General features: G+C 39.7%; 1 protein-coding gene across 2 annotated transcripts in view; it reads right to left on the reverse strand.

Moving 5' to 3' along the window:
* Positions 1–18,609, reverse strand: part of EDC4 (enhancer of mRNA decapping 4) — a 310,514-nt gene that overhangs the window by 112,640 nt on the left and 179,265 nt on the right. For both annotated transcript variants that reach the window (XM_075281772.1, XM_075281771.1), the window contains 4 exons: positions 17,937–18,385; positions 11,265–11,417; positions 5,177–5,213; positions 4,875–5,052 (listed from right to left, as the gene is read on the reverse strand). In XM_075281772.1, coding sequence (XP_075137873.1) covers positions 4,875–5,052; positions 5,177–5,213; positions 11,265–11,417; positions 17,937–18,385 — 817 coding nt within the window. The remainder of the gene's footprint in view (positions 1–4,874; positions 5,053–5,176; positions 5,214–11,264; positions 11,418–17,936; positions 18,386–18,609) is intronic.

An 18,609-nucleotide genomic window follows, 5' to 3' on the forward strand; every position in this document is an offset into this window, starting at 1 on the left:
TATACGGTATGCTGTGTAATATGAAAAAAGTTAGATTTTGGTTTCACAGTCACAATTTGGCAGGTGCAGTATAGATTTTTAACATATTAGTGAATAACAGCAAAATCCTGCTCGTCTTCTGTATTAGTGTTTTTGGGAGTCTGAGCTCTTGTTGTAGTTGATGTTCGCGGTACAAATAGTATATATTATACAGCATATACACCTTAAGCTATTATTTTAAATGTATTTTATTTTGTTTATGAATGTGAGATTGAACATGAGTTTTAGTTGCAAATATTTTTTTAGTGCATTTTTTCAAAAACTTATATTTTGTTTGTCACAAAGTTGCATGAAGGTGGATATGGCTATTGATGACCCATTGAGACATATGTAATCTTCAGGTTGCCTACTTTCGAAAAATATATAGGGTTTAGGGGTTCACTTGTTTCCCACCGTGTGTAATCCCTACATTTTATAGGATGATACTTTAACATTTCCAGCTTCAAAGCAGATTTTTGTTCTTTCCAGTTCTAGCGATTTTCTGAAGACACGTGCATGTGGGTGTAGGCTTTACTGATATGAATGACCTCTGCACATGTTGAACTCTTATTTTTAGTAGGTTTGGTGCATATAATATACATTTTCATTTTTTCATAAAACATTCACTTTAAATCTTCATTTTAAAATTGCATGAAGGTGCCTGTTTGTATACAGTACCAAGTGGCATTCTGACAATGCTGCAGGTGTCTACTTTAAGAAAGTATATAGGTTTCGGGGGTTTGGATAATTTTTTTAATGTTGCAATTTAGGTTTGATTTGTCCACCTCAAAACTGTGAAAATGGCTCTGGCTGCTGGAGGTGCAAAATTTCCAGAAACCCTTGGCAGTGAAAGGGTTAAGTTAAGACTCTAGTATGAAGAAGACAAATATTCTATAATTTTTAAAATTAAATATATTGCTTTTTCTATTGATTTCTCAACTTTATAGAAGATTTAATTGAACATGACTCTCACTAAAGATTCAAAAGTGTTCCTAAATAGATTGCTTTACAAATGCTGCTTCATTTGCCTGCTAGATGAAATTATTCTAATTCTTCAAGAACTTAAATGTTTAATTTTCATGATAGTTTGAAAGTGTGAAACAATACACAATTTTGCATATAGTTTGTAACCTCGATTAAAACATAGGCTACTTTTTATACCGGTAATTGACATGGATTCACAACAGTTATGAATTTATGTTCATATACTATATTAAACTGCTCTTCCTGTCAGGAGAATCAGCTAATCTGCAGGGCACGCTATAAGGTCCAGAGCAATAGGAGCGCTATTGGGATTTTGAAGGGCAAATTTAGCTGGAATCTGTTTCAGGCACCATGTTGCATTTGGAGAGCCCTTGGAGTGCCAGAACAGTAGAACCCCCCCCCCCCCCCCCAACCATTTTGGAAACTAGACCCCTCAAGGAATTTATCAAGGGGTATAGTGAGCACTTGGAACCTACAGGTGTTTCACTGATTTTTTAACAATGAGATGTGAAAATGAAAAATTACTTTTTTTTTTTTATAATAAAATGTCACTGTAGCCCCAAATATTTCATCTTCACAAGGGGATAAAGGAAAAATTGCACCCCACATTTTGTTACACAATTTCTCCCGAACACGACAATACCCCATATGTACTGGCACCCTAATGTACGGGCACACAGTTGCTCTGAGAACAGATGGAGCGCTAATTGGATTTTGTAGGCCAGATTTTCCTAGAATACTTTTCAGGCACCATGTCCCGTTTGCAAAGCCCCCAAGGTGCCAAATCAGTGGAAACCCCCAAAATGTCACCCCATTTTGGAAACTAGACCCTTCAAGGAATTTATCAAGGGGTATAGTGAGCACTTGGACCCTACAGGAATGTAGCAGAATTGGCCCTATAAAATGTTGCTTTAACCCCAAATTTTGCTTTTCCACAAGGGGTTAAAAGAGAAAATGCACCCCACAAATTGTCAACATTTTCTCCCAACTACAGAAATGCCCCACATGTGGATGTAAAGTGATGTATGGTCACACAGTGGGAGAGAACAATAGTTGGAGGGTAGATTTGGCTGTAATTGATTTTAGCTACCATGTCACAATTGCAGAGGCCTTGAAATGCCAAAATAGTGAATTTTGGAAACTAGACCCCTTGACTTCAGTGACAGTGTTAAATTACACCCCTTAAAAAATTTACCAAGAAGTATAGCAAACATTTGGATGCAACTTGTATGACAATTTGTTTTCCAGAAATTACTGCATAACCGGATGAAAGTAAATCTGTGCAGAGTATGTGATGTATAGGGAGGCGATATTCCATGGAAAATAAATTCTAAAATTAATATTCCATGGAAGTGTGGTACAATCTGAAGCACTTCTTCATGCACAGGCCAGGTTTATCAGGGCAGGTGTCACACTGATAAGTGGTGTCTTTCCTTATTCCTCTTTTGTGACACACTCCATCTTTTTTGGCTTCTCCCCTTTTTTGCAGTTTGGGGGACTTCACCAGGAAAATGTTGCCCTGGTACTATACGGGAACCATGAGTTTCAGAAGTACTGGGGCCTGGCACTTCTAGGTCCCCAAATATCAGGGTCTTGATAATTGCCTCCTGAAACTCGAGGAAAGTTCCTGTGTGGCCTGCACATCGTGATCGCACGTAATCGTTATACAATGCCATCTGAACCATCAGCACAGCTGGGGGAAGGTGGATTTTACAGCTGGGAGAGCTGAAGGATGTCTGGCAGTAGCAACTGACGACTGATGGTGACAGTTGAAATCTGTCACTGAAGAGATCACAGAAAAACGCAGCGGTAACAGTAACGCACAGATCGCTCACAGGGCAGCAAGGTTCTACTCTGCTCGCAATTCCCAGAGGGAGTGGCGTGAGCAGAGAAATGACCCAATCTTTACCACTGCCCTGCACGCCACAGATGGTCAATCTGCCATGACGCAGGCAGAGTGATCAATTGCAACATCTGGAGGGGTGGCACCACTGTACGCCCCCCCCCCCCCCCCCCCAAATACTCGACAGGGATTGCTGCTACGTATAGCACCAATCACTGACACTTTCACTTTTATCTGTTGGCACAGATCATTGGATCTGCGCTGGCAAGCTGTAGTTGGCCGATGTGAAACAATCAGCCAATTACAGCGATCTATGTGGCGGGGAGGGGGTTAAACCGCCCGATTCACATGAAGAAAGTTGTCAGCTGTCACGGACAGCAGCAACTTTCTTTCAGTCTCCGTGTCTTGAGACACTGAGACTGTTTATAATCATGACGTAGTATTACTCCATGGTGCGCAAAGTATCTAGCGCCCATGAAGTAATAGTATGTCATGGGTCGTTAAGGGGTTAACTGGGTGGTGTTTCCAATGTGCCTGTTTTGCTGTGCTTTCATTCATTCTTTCATTCACTTGAAGTTTTGAATTTCTCGCTGAATGTTAAACATATTCTTCTTTGTCACATAATTATATCACATGATTCATTCAATTCTTCCAGTATTGGGATTACAATGGTGTCCAGGCTCCTCATCTCTTGAGTTTTTCCATCTCTGGTGAGCGAACATTTCATTTTTTTTATTTTGTGCTTGGAATCACATTTTTAGATATATTTTCAAATAAATTACTTATCCATGTGCTTATTTTTGTGTATTTTTGGATTATGTATTTACCGTATATACTTGAGTATAAGCCGAATTTTTCAGCACAGTTTTTGTGCCGAAAAAGCCCCCTTCGGCTTATACTCAAGTCAGCAAAAAAAAAAAAAAAAAGTTTTTATTTATTTATTTATTTTGGGGGGTGGGGTGTCTATGACCAGTCGCAATATCAATATATAGAATCTCCCGTAAAATAGTGAAAAAAAAGCTTTAAAAAAATTAAAAGTTCTAAATCACTCCTTTCTCTAGAATAGACACAAAAGTAGAAAATTACTGTGAAACACAAACACATTAGCTTTTTTGGTTTTTATATTTCAGCATTTTGCCAACTATCCGTACCTCCAAGAGGAAATAAGAACTCAAACAAACACAGTATCTGAAGAGATAACAAGTGGGAAAATACAATATCATATTATCCCCTTGGATTAATTCCTTATTGTTTTATGGGAAGAATATGCAAATCTGACTTCCATGATATAATTAGGAAGCCAGTGCCTCAAGAAATGCACACCAATAGAGGGCGTTCACTGAGAATGTGCAAGTCTATCTTCCATGATGTAATTAGGAAGACAGAGTCGCAGTCAAGCAAAACAATAGAGAGCGCTCTCTTTAACATGATGCCGACCTTCTCAGAGGCCTTTGTTTGCAATGATGTTGGGATTTTACCAGGTACAGTCTCTCAGCCAAGGACATCTGTTTCGATGTTCTTGCATCTCATCAGCTTGGCGTAGAGCGGACTGACCTGGCAGAAGTGAGAGGCTTAGACAGGGTTGAGGGGATATCGTCACTCCATAGGGAGAGAACCACCATTTAGGTGTGTGGAGTCTTATTAAGCCATAAGCGCTCCACTATGCAAAGGAACATCGAAACAGCTGTCCTTGGCTGAGAGACTGTACCTGGTAAAATCCCAACATCATTGCAAACAAAGGCCTCTGAGCTTTTAAAAGAAGTAATGAAAAGAACTTGTTACTAACCGAAGTGAAATGACTGATGCTGTCAATTTATCTGATATAAAAGAGCACCAAAGTTAATTACCGAGACATTAAGGAGCCACATTGAAAAAAAAATTAAAAAAAAATCTAAAAGTCTGCAATCGGAAACACACACACACACACATATATAAACTGTGTATAGTATTACAGTAACAGTATTACTTTTTGAGGAACATGATAGGTCCTCTTTATCATGTAATAAAACTAAATGTTCGTAAAGGATACGTTCTTGTTGCTGCTGTGTATCAATCGCGCGCTCCACATGGGCCATGATAGAACTTTGAGCTGCATCTAAATGATCAGTAAGTTTTTGCATAAGTTCTATCTGGTTTAAACGCAGCTCTGAAATTTCTCTTTGCTGAGTGTACAGAAGAGATATCAATTCCCCATGTTCAAAGTTTGTCTTAGAAAAACAAAACAAAAAAAAAAAACAACACTTAAATATTGATTCATATATACATGTGTGCTACAAACATATTTACTATATATGCTTTGCATTTTTTTTAATTTTTTTTTTAGATACTTACTTGAGTTTCAGGTGTTTTTGGAGACAATGGCCGGTCTCTGTAAAATAATAATTAAATAGTTAAAATGTAATGGACACTAAGATTTAAACTCACACTTAATGATCACTAAAAGTAATGGTTATATCTGTAACATTTATTGCAATTTTTTAGTATATATCACCAATGTTAAAGTTTATACAACAACTTTGAAGTATAGTTTAGATTAAGGAAAAAAATATTCTTACGGTAATCAATATGTACTTATCGCCACATAAACCTCACTTCTCTAGTCTCCTTCTATTCATGCTGCCATTTAAAGTCAAATGACAATTTGTTATGTTAATTAATGAGTACTTTGAAATCACAGAGGACCTGGTCCTCCACTGTCAACTGGGTGTGAACCTTTCCTGCTAGGCCATGTGAAAAGCAGTCTGATACTATATAACCTCCCTCTTCTCTATTGAACAGCAGAAGCACAATGCGAAGAAAGCCTGCAGATCTTCAGTAAAGCAAGGAAGACAACAAGGAAATGAGCAGCTCATCGAGTACAGGCATGATGCACGGGCATGCACCTAACACAGCCAATATCTCCCCACATAAAAAAAAAACTTTCCTACCATCTTGAATAACAGTGGCTAAGGAAGCAGGGGGATCAAGAGGAACAAAAGTAATTTTGTTTTTCATACACTTTCAAGATCCTTTGTAAAGGGAGTCTATCACTGCTCCAGCTACTTTAAATTTCTCCCTTAGTGATGTAGATATTAAAAAAAAAAAAGTGGGATGTGCACCGTCTGCCTGCACAGCACCAACGTACGTTTCAAAAAACAACTTGCCCCGGAAAAAGTTGTTTTTTTCCAAACGTACATTGTGGTGGTGCAGGTGGACGGTGCACTAGGGACTTACCGCAACATGGGTATGTTTATTATGTTTGATACTTACTATGGATGCTTGATGCTTAAGATGTGAATAGCATATCTCTATTTTCATTAGACATATATGATTAGCCTAGTGACTAACCTAGCGATTGTTTTTTTCATATCTGAACTTTTCTTCACCGGGAGTATTACGTCCATCTAGTCAAAGTGTTTTTAGACTTATTAACTCTCTCTACATCCTTTAAAGATTATAATATATGTATGGGTCATATATCTATGTTATCCACATGATTTTTTTCATGTAGCATATCACTGTAAGGGCCCGTGCACACGGAGTTAACATGAGCGTATTTTAGCACTTTACATGTGTATAGAGCACACATGTAAAAATAACACTCCCATCCATCTAGGACTGAACCATCAGGTAGCTACTGATGCAATAGCAAAAAGTGCAAATATTGCCTAAGCATCAAAAAATGGGGCAAAAAGTATAACAAGAAATTTGACTGGAGAGACCTTCCCTATTACACACCTATCCTGTCACTCGAACTTCATAATCTATGTCCTGGAATGCCCATGCGGCCTCCAGTACGTAGGCCGTACTATCAGGACTTTGAGGGAAAGGCTCACTAAGCATCGCTCTAATGTGATCAACAGATTCCACAAACATAGTGTGTCCAGACACGCGGCCTTAGACCACAAAGGATCTTTCTCAAACTTTTCAGTAGTCCCAATTGACCAGATCCCTATCTCCTCCGCTAATAGATTCAATGCAATACGTAGGAAGGAGATGTACTGGATCTATAAAATTAACTCACTAACCCCGGAAGGTTTGAATGAAGCCCTGGAAGATATCTCTGGTTAACCGGTTCTAGAGGCCCCCCACCCCCTTTTTTTTTTTTTTTTTTTTTTTTTTTTTTGGGGGGGGGGGGGGGGGATTCCAGCATATTGATCCATCTTTTATTTAGTAATTTTATTATGGATTTGTGGTTTAAGGCTCAATATTTTTGAGCAGAACAGAATATATATTTTAATACTAACACTTTTTACAAAATACATCCAAGCGTAGGGATGGACTTGTAATTTTTAGTCTTATCACAATACGTGTAATTGTTTTTTGCTAATAATTGATTTCCAATTTTTATTCATGGATCGTGTAATTGTTTTTTTTATACATTCTGTACACGTCAATCGATTTCCCATTCTATGTATTTATTTTTGGACCTTGCAATCGTTTATATAAATTTAGTATGTATGTAAATGAGTTTATTACTATTTATTGATTTATCATTGATAAATAATTGTTTTTATATTTATAATTTTAATCCATGTTTATTTATCATTATGACCTTAACCAGTTATTAATTGACTTAACCATTAAGCATATTGTATGCACATATTTCTCATTCATACATCTGTTTAGATTTATTGTACACATTCAAATTCCCACACATTGCACTCAATCATTTATGTAATTTTCATTTGAGATCAGGCTTGTCCGCGGCAGCTCTAGAAAAGATACACTCTATGAGTGGCCGAGCGCACAAACAGACTAATACGAGTGACCCTTTCTATCCATTATACTATCCAGTATATCAGGCATGTCAAACTCCGGGTACCCCAAGGGCCACATGAGTAACAAGAGGTTGTTGCGAGGGCCGCACACAGCAGCTAATGTCACACACTTATTTTAACAGCAGTCATGAAAACAAGATATGAAGTAGTAATATGTAACAGCAACTAATATATTTAACAAAAATACAGCAATTAAAAACTAAACATTTATTTGCTATAATTTTTTTCAATCTTTTTTAGATGATAAGTGGCGATCAGTCAGCCTTGTTCTCTGAGAAGATTTTGTTAGTTTCATAAAAGAAAATTATCTGTTTACATATACACCCTTCATCTGCCCCCAGTTTCATGTCAGCCCTCCATCTCTGCCCCCAGTTTCATGTCCCCCCTCCATCTCTGCCCCCAGTTTCATGTCCCTTCCATCTCTGCCCCCCAGATTCATATCCCCCCCATCTCTGCCCCCCAGATTCATGTCCCCCCATCTCTGCCCCCCCATTCATGTCCCCCCTCCATCTCTGCCCCCAGATTCATGTCCCCCCATCTCTGCCCCCAGATTCATGTCCTCTCCATCTCTGCCCCCAGATTCATGTCCTCCCCATCTCTGCCCTCATATTCATGTACCCCCCATCTCTGCCCCCAGATTCATGTCCCCCCATCTCTTCCCCCAGATTCATGTCCTCCCCATCTCTGCCCCCATATTCATGTGTCCCCCCATCTCTGCCCCCAGATTCATGTCCCCTCCATCTCTGCCCCCAGATTCATGTCTCCCCCATCTCTGCCCCCAGATTCATGTCCCCTCCATCTCTGCCCCCAGATTCATGTCCCCCATCTCTGCCCCCAGATTCATGTCCCCTCCATCTCTGCCCCCAGATTCATGTCCCCCCATCTCTGCCCTCAGATTCATGTCCCCTCCATCTCTGCCCCCAGATTCATGTCCCTCCATCTCTTCCCCCAGATTCATGTCCCCTCCATCTCTGCCCCCAGATTCATGTCCCCTCCATCTCTGCCCCCAGTGTCATGCCCTCCTCTCCATCTCTGCCCCCAGTGTCATGCCGTCCTCTCCATCTCTGCCCCCAGTGTCATGCCGTCCCCTCCTTCATCTGCCTTCTGTTTCACGTTCCACCTCTATGTGCACACACATTAAAGAGGACCTTGCTGTGCTGTGAGAGCCGGGAGGAACGCCCCCTCCATCTGCTCGCAGTACTCGTCCATAGACGAGCATTATCAGGGAGGGAGGGGGAGTTCCTTCACGGCTCTCACAGCACAGCGCGATTGGCTGTGCTGTGAAGAAGGACGTCTCTGAGTGTCAGAAACGCCCTTCTGACCATAGAAGATCTACGGTACCGGGACCGTAAGCTCTTCACACTGGGCCCACATCGGGAAAGCCGACAGTGCGCTGAACTCAGCGCACTGTCAGCTTTCCGGCAGTATATAGAACTGCCTTACCTTGTCCGACGCCTCCGAGTCCTCACTCCCCCGCTGCACTCTCTCTCTCGCGTGCTAACAGTCGTAGACGCGATGTGACGTCATCACGTCACATCACGTCTACACAGCCGCGCCCGCACAAAAGTTTCAAACTTTGTCTCTAAACTTTAGAGACAAAGTTTGAGACTTTTGTGCAGGCCGCAGATATGCCTGTAAAGGGCCGCATGTTTGACATGCCTGCAGTATATGACATGGATCCGGGCATGTAAGAGGCATGCGCGTACTTTCTGTCCGACCCATGCGTGCCTGTATCACTATCTCTTCAATTAAGAATCCCCAATGCGTAGGCGTGCAGTGAAAGGACCCAACGCGTCTGAAAAAAAGGGTGCGCAGACAGTCACTGCCACCAATGAGATTTATAGAAACTGCTTCCGTCGGCTGCGCAAGCATCCAGTTGACGCAAGACAGGTAAGTTGCCGCTTCTATTATCGCTTTTTCAGCTGTACTGTTATTTCACAACTTTTTTAGTGAATTTGAGAACACTAATTTAGACCATTGAAGCACAATTACTTTCTGAATATAGCTATTCCTCATATAAATAAATATATATATAAAATATATATGAAATGGAAAAAATGTCAGCACTCCAATATTTAGAAAAGGTGTGGGAATATAATGAAATCAAATTAATTTTATATTTTTCCAACTATTGTGTTGAGTATTGTGAGTATCTCCTGTATGCTTTTTGGTTAAGGGACGTGCATAGTCAAAGGAGACAGAAATATTACATGCCCTTGATTAAAAATAGTAATAGGTATGGATTAGACAATTTATTAACTGTACCAGTGGAGTGGTTTAGCTAATCACCTGTTCCTGTGCACTCCAGTATGTTGGGAAGACCACCAGGGAGTTCCGCAGGAGTGTTAAGGAACATGTTAATGACATCTTGAGGAAAGAATTAACATCAGTCTCTAGGTATGTTTCTCCAGATCCCCAAGGGGTGGGGACTTTGATCATAAAGTACTCCAGAGAGAAGCAGACTTTTCTACTGGACACTATACACCGTAAGGGCCTTAATAAATTTAATTCTTTCATCATTTTTACAAGAGATTTTTGTTTTGGATTTATTCGTTTTGTACATTAGGCCTAGTATTTGTTGAAAAATTGTACGGTTGTTTATTCTATATTATTCTCCCAATTCCATGATTGGATTACTTATGATATTTGTGTGCGCTAAAGTACTATTTATTCAATTTTCCCCATAGGAGGTTAGCTCCAGGATTTATGTACTTTTTCCTCCAACTCTCCCCTTTATTTTCCTGGCTTATTTTGTGATGTTCTATCAATATTCGTTTTTCTTCCCAGTTTCATCCCCTTGGTTTCTCCATTAGTCCTGTTTGGGTAGTTTAATTATTCCCAATGTATTCAACTGGGCGCTTCACTGAGGGCTTTGCTGGTGCCGCTGTGCAATTTCTTTATGTGCACAATCTCCTATTCCCTGACTTTGATTGCGCTGCAATGATTGATCCGAGAGTTACCATAGACGCATGCACCAGTCTTTTTTTATGTTTGTATCCTCACTTGGGTCTCTGATTATTATACTCTGGGATCATAGTATAGTATAATAATTATTCAAGGGTGCTTAATCACCACCCACTTGTATTGGAAGATATTTTGCACTTATAATATCACTCTTCACATGCATGCATCAAGATATTGTTTTTTGTGACTTTTTGTTTCACATTATGATTTTTTGTATCTCATATGTAGAGTTTGATGAAGGTCTTAGGGACCGAAAACGTTCACTTGGCTTTACTAATAAACGGTGACTGACTAAGCACTTAAAACAGTGTGGAGTTCATTCATCTATATATAAATTATTCAAAGTGTTCCACAATGGGGCATAATACTGTGTGCAAGAGCTACTATGGGGCATAATACTGTGTGCAGGGGCCACTAAGAGGCATAATACTGTGTGCTGGAATGTGGTGGTGGTGGTGGTGGTGGTGGTGGGGGGGAGATAGGTCGGGGTCTTAAGGGTGCAGGGGCATGTCAAAAGTTCGCCACGGGGCCTCACCATTCCTATTTACACTGCTGATCCCAGCAAATATTGTGTTATAACTATTTGTGATGTAACAAAATTTTATTAACCATTTAGTATTTTTACAATCCACTGAAATATGACAACCTATTAAAAATAGAAGTATAGCAAAAGTTAAGTGATGAATTATATTTACGTGTCTTCTTTCATGGACTTCTTGTAAGACTTTGGAGAACAATGTGGCGATACTTGGGAATTCCAGTCTTTCACAAGTAAACGTGGGCTCTGTGATTTTCCACCAAAACTATTTATACTAGTTGCAAATGTAGCCACTTCATCATCGCGGTCACTGGAAAAAATAAATCCACTGTTACTAAAATAACTAGAACTAAAACTTTAAAAAGAATTCCTGTTAAAACACTTTTTCCATCCTTGCACTCCCTCGAAAAACTTTAACACACGCACTTGTTTTATATTCAATCCCAAAAAAGTTGAGTTGAGATTAAAATGTAAACTGAGCTAGTATACAATTTATAAATAATTTCATTAGAAAAAATTTATTAATAAATTGATTGAAGCAACACATCTCAAACTTGGGACAAGGTTAGCGAAATGCTGGAAAAGTCAGTGGTACTACTAAAAACAGGTGGAGGGACAATTATCAACTAGTTCCCATGACTGTATATAAAAAGAGGCATGTTAGAGGCACAGTCTCTCAGCAGCTAAGATGGTCAGAGAAGGTTAATGCCAGGCCATCTTCAAGTCAGAGGATAAAGCGTCCATACCCCATTTACTGGGAACGAAGGCAAGGAGTGCTTGTAGTTCAGGAGCCGATGATATAGCCCAGGGGTAGGGAACTTTCGGCTCTCCAGCTGCTGTGAAACTACAACTCCCAACATGCTCCATTCACTTCCATGGGAGTTCCAAGAACAGCAGAGCAAGTGTGCATGCTGGGAGTTGTAGTTTTGCAACAGCTGGCGAGCCGTACGTTCCCTACCCCTGATATAGCCAATTCACATGCCAGTCCAAACAGGCCACTAGTTTTTTTATTTTTGATCCAGCCCTACTTTAACCCCATGCAGAAATTTATAAATTGGACCAAACAACACTTTTTAGGAAAAAAAATGGATTTTCCATTTTCACAGCCCAAATCTGTGAAATACATGTAGAGTCAAAAATACTCCATGTACCCCTTGATAAAATCCTTGAGCGGTCAAGTTTGCAATAATGGGGGTTTGTACAGTTGTGCACATGACACGTGGACCTGATTCTGGTAAAATCTGATCTCTAAAATACCAGTGGGGTTCCTTCTCATGATCCCACATGTGGGATAATTCCACGCTCGGAAAAAATTGCATAACAATTGTGGGAGGCACTTTATTTTTTAACTTATTCCAATCTATAACTTATTGAGGCTAAATTAATTTAATAGTGAAAGAAATTAAAATGTGTAAATTTTTACTCCATTTTGAATTATTTCCTTTGAAAAACGGAAAGAAATTTCCTAGATACTGTTTTGAAAATGGAGTTATTCCTAGATATTTCAAAGCTCCTTCAGAACTAATTATTCCCTTGAAAAATGGGATTTCTATATATTCTTGAAAATTCTTGTATAAGTTGTAGGCTTCATAATATCAGATTAATGGATGATTAAAGTTTGATTCCAAAATAAAGTAAAGGTATAATAATAATATATATATATATATATATATATATATATATATATATATATTTCTGAAGCAATGTGGGTAGTATGGCTATACCTATATTCATATTTACATGAAAGGCAGAAAATTTCAATGTATGAAAAATGATTTTTTTTCAAGACTTTCACGAAATTTCCTATTTTTGCATACCATATATACTCGAGTATAAGCCGACTTTTTCAGCAGATTTTTTCATGCTGAAAAAGCTCTCTCGGCTTATACACGAGTCAGGGTCCACGGAGCACAGAAAACTGGAAGGACCTGGAAGGGGGAGATCCTTTAGTGCTACTGCTCTGTGATTGGCTTGTCATGAGGTGACGTGACTGTAATATCATTAAAGGTCCTGTAGCCACTGGTATGTAACATCTGCAGATAAGGTTGAGTCTAAATCCTAGTAGCTCCGCCCACAACAGAATCCGTTCACATGATCATGACGTCATCAGATGTCCTTTAGCACACTAAGATTTAGCATCTACCCTGCAGATGAATGGCTAGGACTCATTGTGTCTTATGGAGGATGTCTGTTGTCTGTTGTATGGAGGAGAGGAGGCTACAGTAAAGTGAAACACACAGGTACCTTCCTTTAGTTACTCTGTCTATTAATGTCAGGCATTTGGGGTTATTAATTTAGTTTCAGTAACTCGTGGTGCCTCACATTAACAGTTAACCCCATCATGTCCCTCATATTAACCCCTGTGTGCCCCATAAAAGGGTTATTATTATTATTATTATTATTATTATTATTATTTATATAGCACCATTAATTCCATGGTGCTTTACATTTGGGGGTTACATACAGTACACAGAATATACAGGTAGATATAATACTAACAATGACTGACTGGCACAGTGGGGTAGAGGGCAATGCCCGCGAGGGCTTACAATCTGTGAGGGAAGGGGGTAGAGACAGAAGGAGAGGGGGAGACTGTACAGATGGCGGTGCAGTGATAGTTTTATTGGAGGTTGTAGGCCTCCCTGAATAGATGAGTCTTCAGCGCCTTCTTGAATCCTGTGATTGTAAGGAGTTCCAGAGTATGGGGGATGCACGGGAGAAATCTTGGAGACGGTTGTGTGAGGAGCGGATGAGGGCAGAGCGGAGTAGGAGGTCATTGGAGGATCTGAGGTTACGTGTGGGCAGGTAGCGGGAGATTAGTTCAGAGATATATATATATATATTGTTCCGTTCCTGTCTTTGGTTCTCTTTATTTGCCTTCTGTGACCGGGGGTTGCCCCTGGAGTCTGTTACCTTTGCTGGCCTTGTGAGGCCCTGACAGAGGATATTTGGGCATAAAGCCCCTTTTTTCATTATGTCTTGTTTACTAAAAATTGAGTACACCCAACATAGGGTTAGGTCTCAAACAGTTTTTCTTGTCACAGTTTTAGGAAGACAGGAAGGGTTACTAATATGTGAGACACATGAGGGTACTAATGAAGGACCTTTATTATGAAGATACCTAATTATTACCTCCATATGTCCCACATATCAGTAACTCTCATGTGAGGCACACAGGGGGTTAATGTGAAGGACATGATGGGGTTAACTGCTATTACTATGATCCCCATGGAATTACTAAGCTGCAATGCACATGACCAGACTTTATCTGCAATGGTGCATTCCCCCCCCCCCCCCCTCGGCTTATACTCGAGTCAATAAGTGTTCCCAGTTTTTGTAAAATTAGGGGTCTCTGATTATATTCGAGTATATACGGGTAATTAAACACATAATATATTTACCAAAATTTACCAGAAACATAAAGCACAATGGGTCATAGTAAAACATCAAAAACACTTAAGCAATAAATAGCTTCAACTAACCGCTAACCATGAGTGGAGAGAAAGTTTTTCTGTTATCAATCATATTCTCTTAAAAGAGACCAAAAAAATAAAAAAATTTTTGCCAAGATGTGTAAACTTTTTAGCACAACTGTAAGTTAAACCATTCCAAATTTATTAAAGCATTAAGTGAGACTTAAGAGATTTGAAAAATGTAGCCATGCCTATAAGGGTTTAATGGACTTTCATGATCAGTAAAACGGACTAAAATAAACCATGCCTGAGTGTTTATTGTTATGGACTCTGGGTCCGTAAACAAGAACAGACCATGTGAACAAGTATTTTATTTTAACCCTTTCCCGACATCCGCCGTAATAGTAGAGCGCATGCCGGGCGTGTAACTATGGTGACCGCCTGGGAACTGGGCGGCCGCCATAACCGCCGGGTGTCTACTGCTTTACTCAGTAGACAACCGGCGCTAACGTCTCGGATCGGACCCATGTGCCATTTTCTTTGTGATCGCCGGCACCCGGAGTAAGCTCCGAGGCCGACGTCACGTTACTATGACAGCCCGGCTTGTCATTGCATTGCTTCAATTGCAGGCTGTGCTACATAGCCTGTAATAGAAGTGCCGATATTTTGCAATGCATTAGCATAGTAATGCATTGCATTAGTGATCAGACCCCCTTGGGTTCAACACCCCTAGGGGGTCTAATAAATGCAAAAAAAAAATTAAAAAAAGTAAAATATATATATATATATATATATATATATATATATATATATATATATATATATACACATATACACACACTCACCGGCCACTTTATTAGGTACACTTGTCCAACTGCTCGTTAACACTTAATTTCTAATCAGCCAATCACATGGCGGCAACTCAGTGCATTTAGGCATGTAGACATGGTCAAGACAATCTCCTGCAGTTCAAACCGAGCATCAGTATGGGGAAGAAAGGTGATTTCAGTGCCTTTGAACGTGGCATGGTTGTTGGTGCCAGAAGGGCTGGTCTGAGTATTTCAGAAATTGCTGATCTACTGGGATTTTCACGCACAACCATCTCTAGGGTTTACAGAGAATGGTCCGAAAAAGAAAAAACATCCAGTGAGCGGCAGTTCTGTGGGCGGAAATGCGTTGTTGATGCCAGAGGTCAGAGGAGAATGGCCAGACTGGTTCGAGCTGATAGAAAGGCAACAGTGACTCAAATAGCCACCCGTTACAACCAAGGTAGCCAGAAGAGCATCTCTGAACGCACAGTACGTCGAACTTTGAGGCAGATGGGCTACAGCAGCAGAAGACCACACCGGGTGCCACTCCTTTCAGCTAAGAACAGGAAACTGAGGCTACAATTTGCACAAGCTCATCGAAATTGGACAATTGAAGATTGGGAAAACGTTGCCTGGTCTGATGAGTCTCGATTTCTGCTGCGACATTCGGATGGTAGGGTCAGAATTTGGCGTCAACAACATGAAAGCATGGATCCATCCTTCCTTGTATCAACGGTTCAGGCTGGTGGTGGTGGTGGTGTCATGGTGTGGGGAATATTTTCTTGGCACTCTTTGGGCCCCTTGGTACCAATTGAGCATCGTTGCAACGCCAAAGCCTACCTGAGTATTGTTGCTGACCATGTCCATCCCTTTATGACCACAATGTACCCAACATCTGATGGCTACTTTCAGCAGGATAATGCGCCATGTCATAAAGCTGGAATCATCTCAGACTGGTTTCTTGAACATGACAATGAGTTCACTGTACTCCAATGGCCTCCACAGTCACCAGCTCTCAATCCAATAGAGCATCTTTGGGATGTGGTGGAACGGGAGATTCGCATCATGGATGTGCAGCTGACAAATCTGCGGCAACTGTGTGATGCCATCATGTCAATATGGACCAAAATCTCTGAGGAATGCTTCCAGCACCTTGTTGAATCTATGCCACGAAGAATTGAGGCAGTTCTGAAGGCAAAAGGGGCTCCAACCCGTTACTAGCATGGTGTACCTAATAAAGTGGCCGGTGTATGTATGTATGTATGTATGTATATATATATATATATATATATATATATATATATATATATATATATATATATATAAAAATTTAAAAAGTATAAAAAATTCATATCACCCCCGTTTCCCTAGAACACATATAAAAGTAGTTAAATACTGTGAAACACATACATGTTAGGTATCCTCGTGTTTGAAATCGCCCGCTCTACAAATCTATAAAAATATTTTTCCTGTTCGTTAAACACCGTAGCGGGAAAAAGTCAAAATTAACAAACCGCCGTTTTTCACTGTTTTGATTCTGATAAAAATTTGAATAAAAAGTGATCAAAGCAATAGCATTTCCCGAGAATGGTAGAAATAAAAAGTACACCTGGCCCCGCAAAAAAAGACGTCCTATGCATCACTGTACATGGATGTATAAAAAAAGTTACGGCTGTCAGAATATGGCGACTTTTAGAAAAAAAAAAAAATTAACACAGATTTAGAATTTATTAAAGGGGTTACAATGTAAATAAAACCATATAAATTTGTTATCCCCAGAATTGTACCGAAACACAGAATACAGGGGACATGTCATTTTGGCTGCACAGTGAACGCCGTAAAAACGAAGTCCGTAAGAAAGTCGCAGAAATGCATTTTTTCTTCAAATCCACCCTATTCTGAATTTTTTTCCAGCTTCCCAGTACATTATCGAGAATAATTAATAGTGGCATCATGAAGAAGAATTTGTCCCGCAAAGACTAAGAACTCATATGGCTCTGGGAGCGGAGAAATAAAAAAGTTATGGGGTTTAGAAAAACGAAAATCAAAACAATGCCATCGACGTGAAGGGGTTAATAATAAAAACTTGCTCAGAGTATTACAATTAGCAGTAAATTGGAAGCACTTTCCAAAGCCACTTACACACGTGTAATTGCACAGGGTGGTTGATTACCTGCCGTTGAGTGCAGTTAAGCTTAATAATTAGGATAATTATTAACCACATACTCTAGGTCATTAAGGGTCATCTATATTCTTCGAACTCTGCCCCAATTGTAATGTTTTACGTTGAGTAAGATTGCATTTATGAATTGCCCATTCATTTAAAAAAAAAAAAAAAAGGCACAAAAAAAAGAGAAACTGCACTCCAGTCTATGGGGAGCGTAAAAATAACCTGACATATCTGACAACAGTGTATCACAATTACCATTAGAAGAACTTGCAAAATGTATGATGCAACTGCACCTTTTTAGTAAATTAGGAGGAAAAAAAAACTGCATGCCAAAAAAGTGCAAGAATATTGGGTAAATAATAAATAACCATTAGAGAGTATCTACACAAATTTTCAAACATTAATATAAGCAGCCATCATTAAAATAAAAAAAATACCTTTCTATTAAAGAGTTTTTGGTCTCTCGTGTTATGTCAGGTGCTGCAGGCCAGGGTTGGGAAATTTCAGCCAGAGAATCTTTTAGTTTTCCATTTTCTAGGCAAGGAGAAGGAATTAGCTCACTATCAGGTATAGAAGATGAAAACTCCAGTTGCCGTAGTCCAAGCTCTGATGCATTACGACTACGTGTTGATAGTAGTTGAAGTGCAGAAGCAGCAGAACTCATGCTTGGTGCTTGATTTGATGCAAAATTCTCATCTTGTACAACACCAACAGATGATTGATAGTTTCTTTGCAATGTCTCAGAGGCAATTTCTGGAATATCCTGGGATATAACTGTGGAAGCACTAGATATCACATCAGGAGATCGTTCACGGGTAGGTGAAGACTGAGGTATCACCAAGGGTTCCAAACTGTGAAGCTCTAAGGGAAGATTAGAGGAAGAAACCTAATTATAAAAAAAAAAAAAAAAGTGTTAGGATAGAAGCTATTAAGAGTCCCAACTCTAAATCTCTACAGAGGCAGGAATGACAGCAATAAAGGACTTAAAAGGGTTGTTTGGAATTTTAGAACTTGGGCAGGATGCTGGGAATAATCACCTTCTTCCCTGTGGCTGCTGATCTGTCTCAATAGTCATGTGTAAGACAGAACTTTCACTTGCAAAGCCTCTAC

The sequence above is a fragment of the Leptodactylus fuscus genome, chromosome 7 (genome assembly GCF_031893055.1).
Source record: "Leptodactylus fuscus isolate aLepFus1 chromosome 7, aLepFus1.hap2, whole genome shotgun sequence".
Lineage (NCBI taxonomy): Eukaryota > Metazoa > Chordata > Amphibia > Anura > Leptodactylidae > Leptodactylus > Leptodactylus fuscus.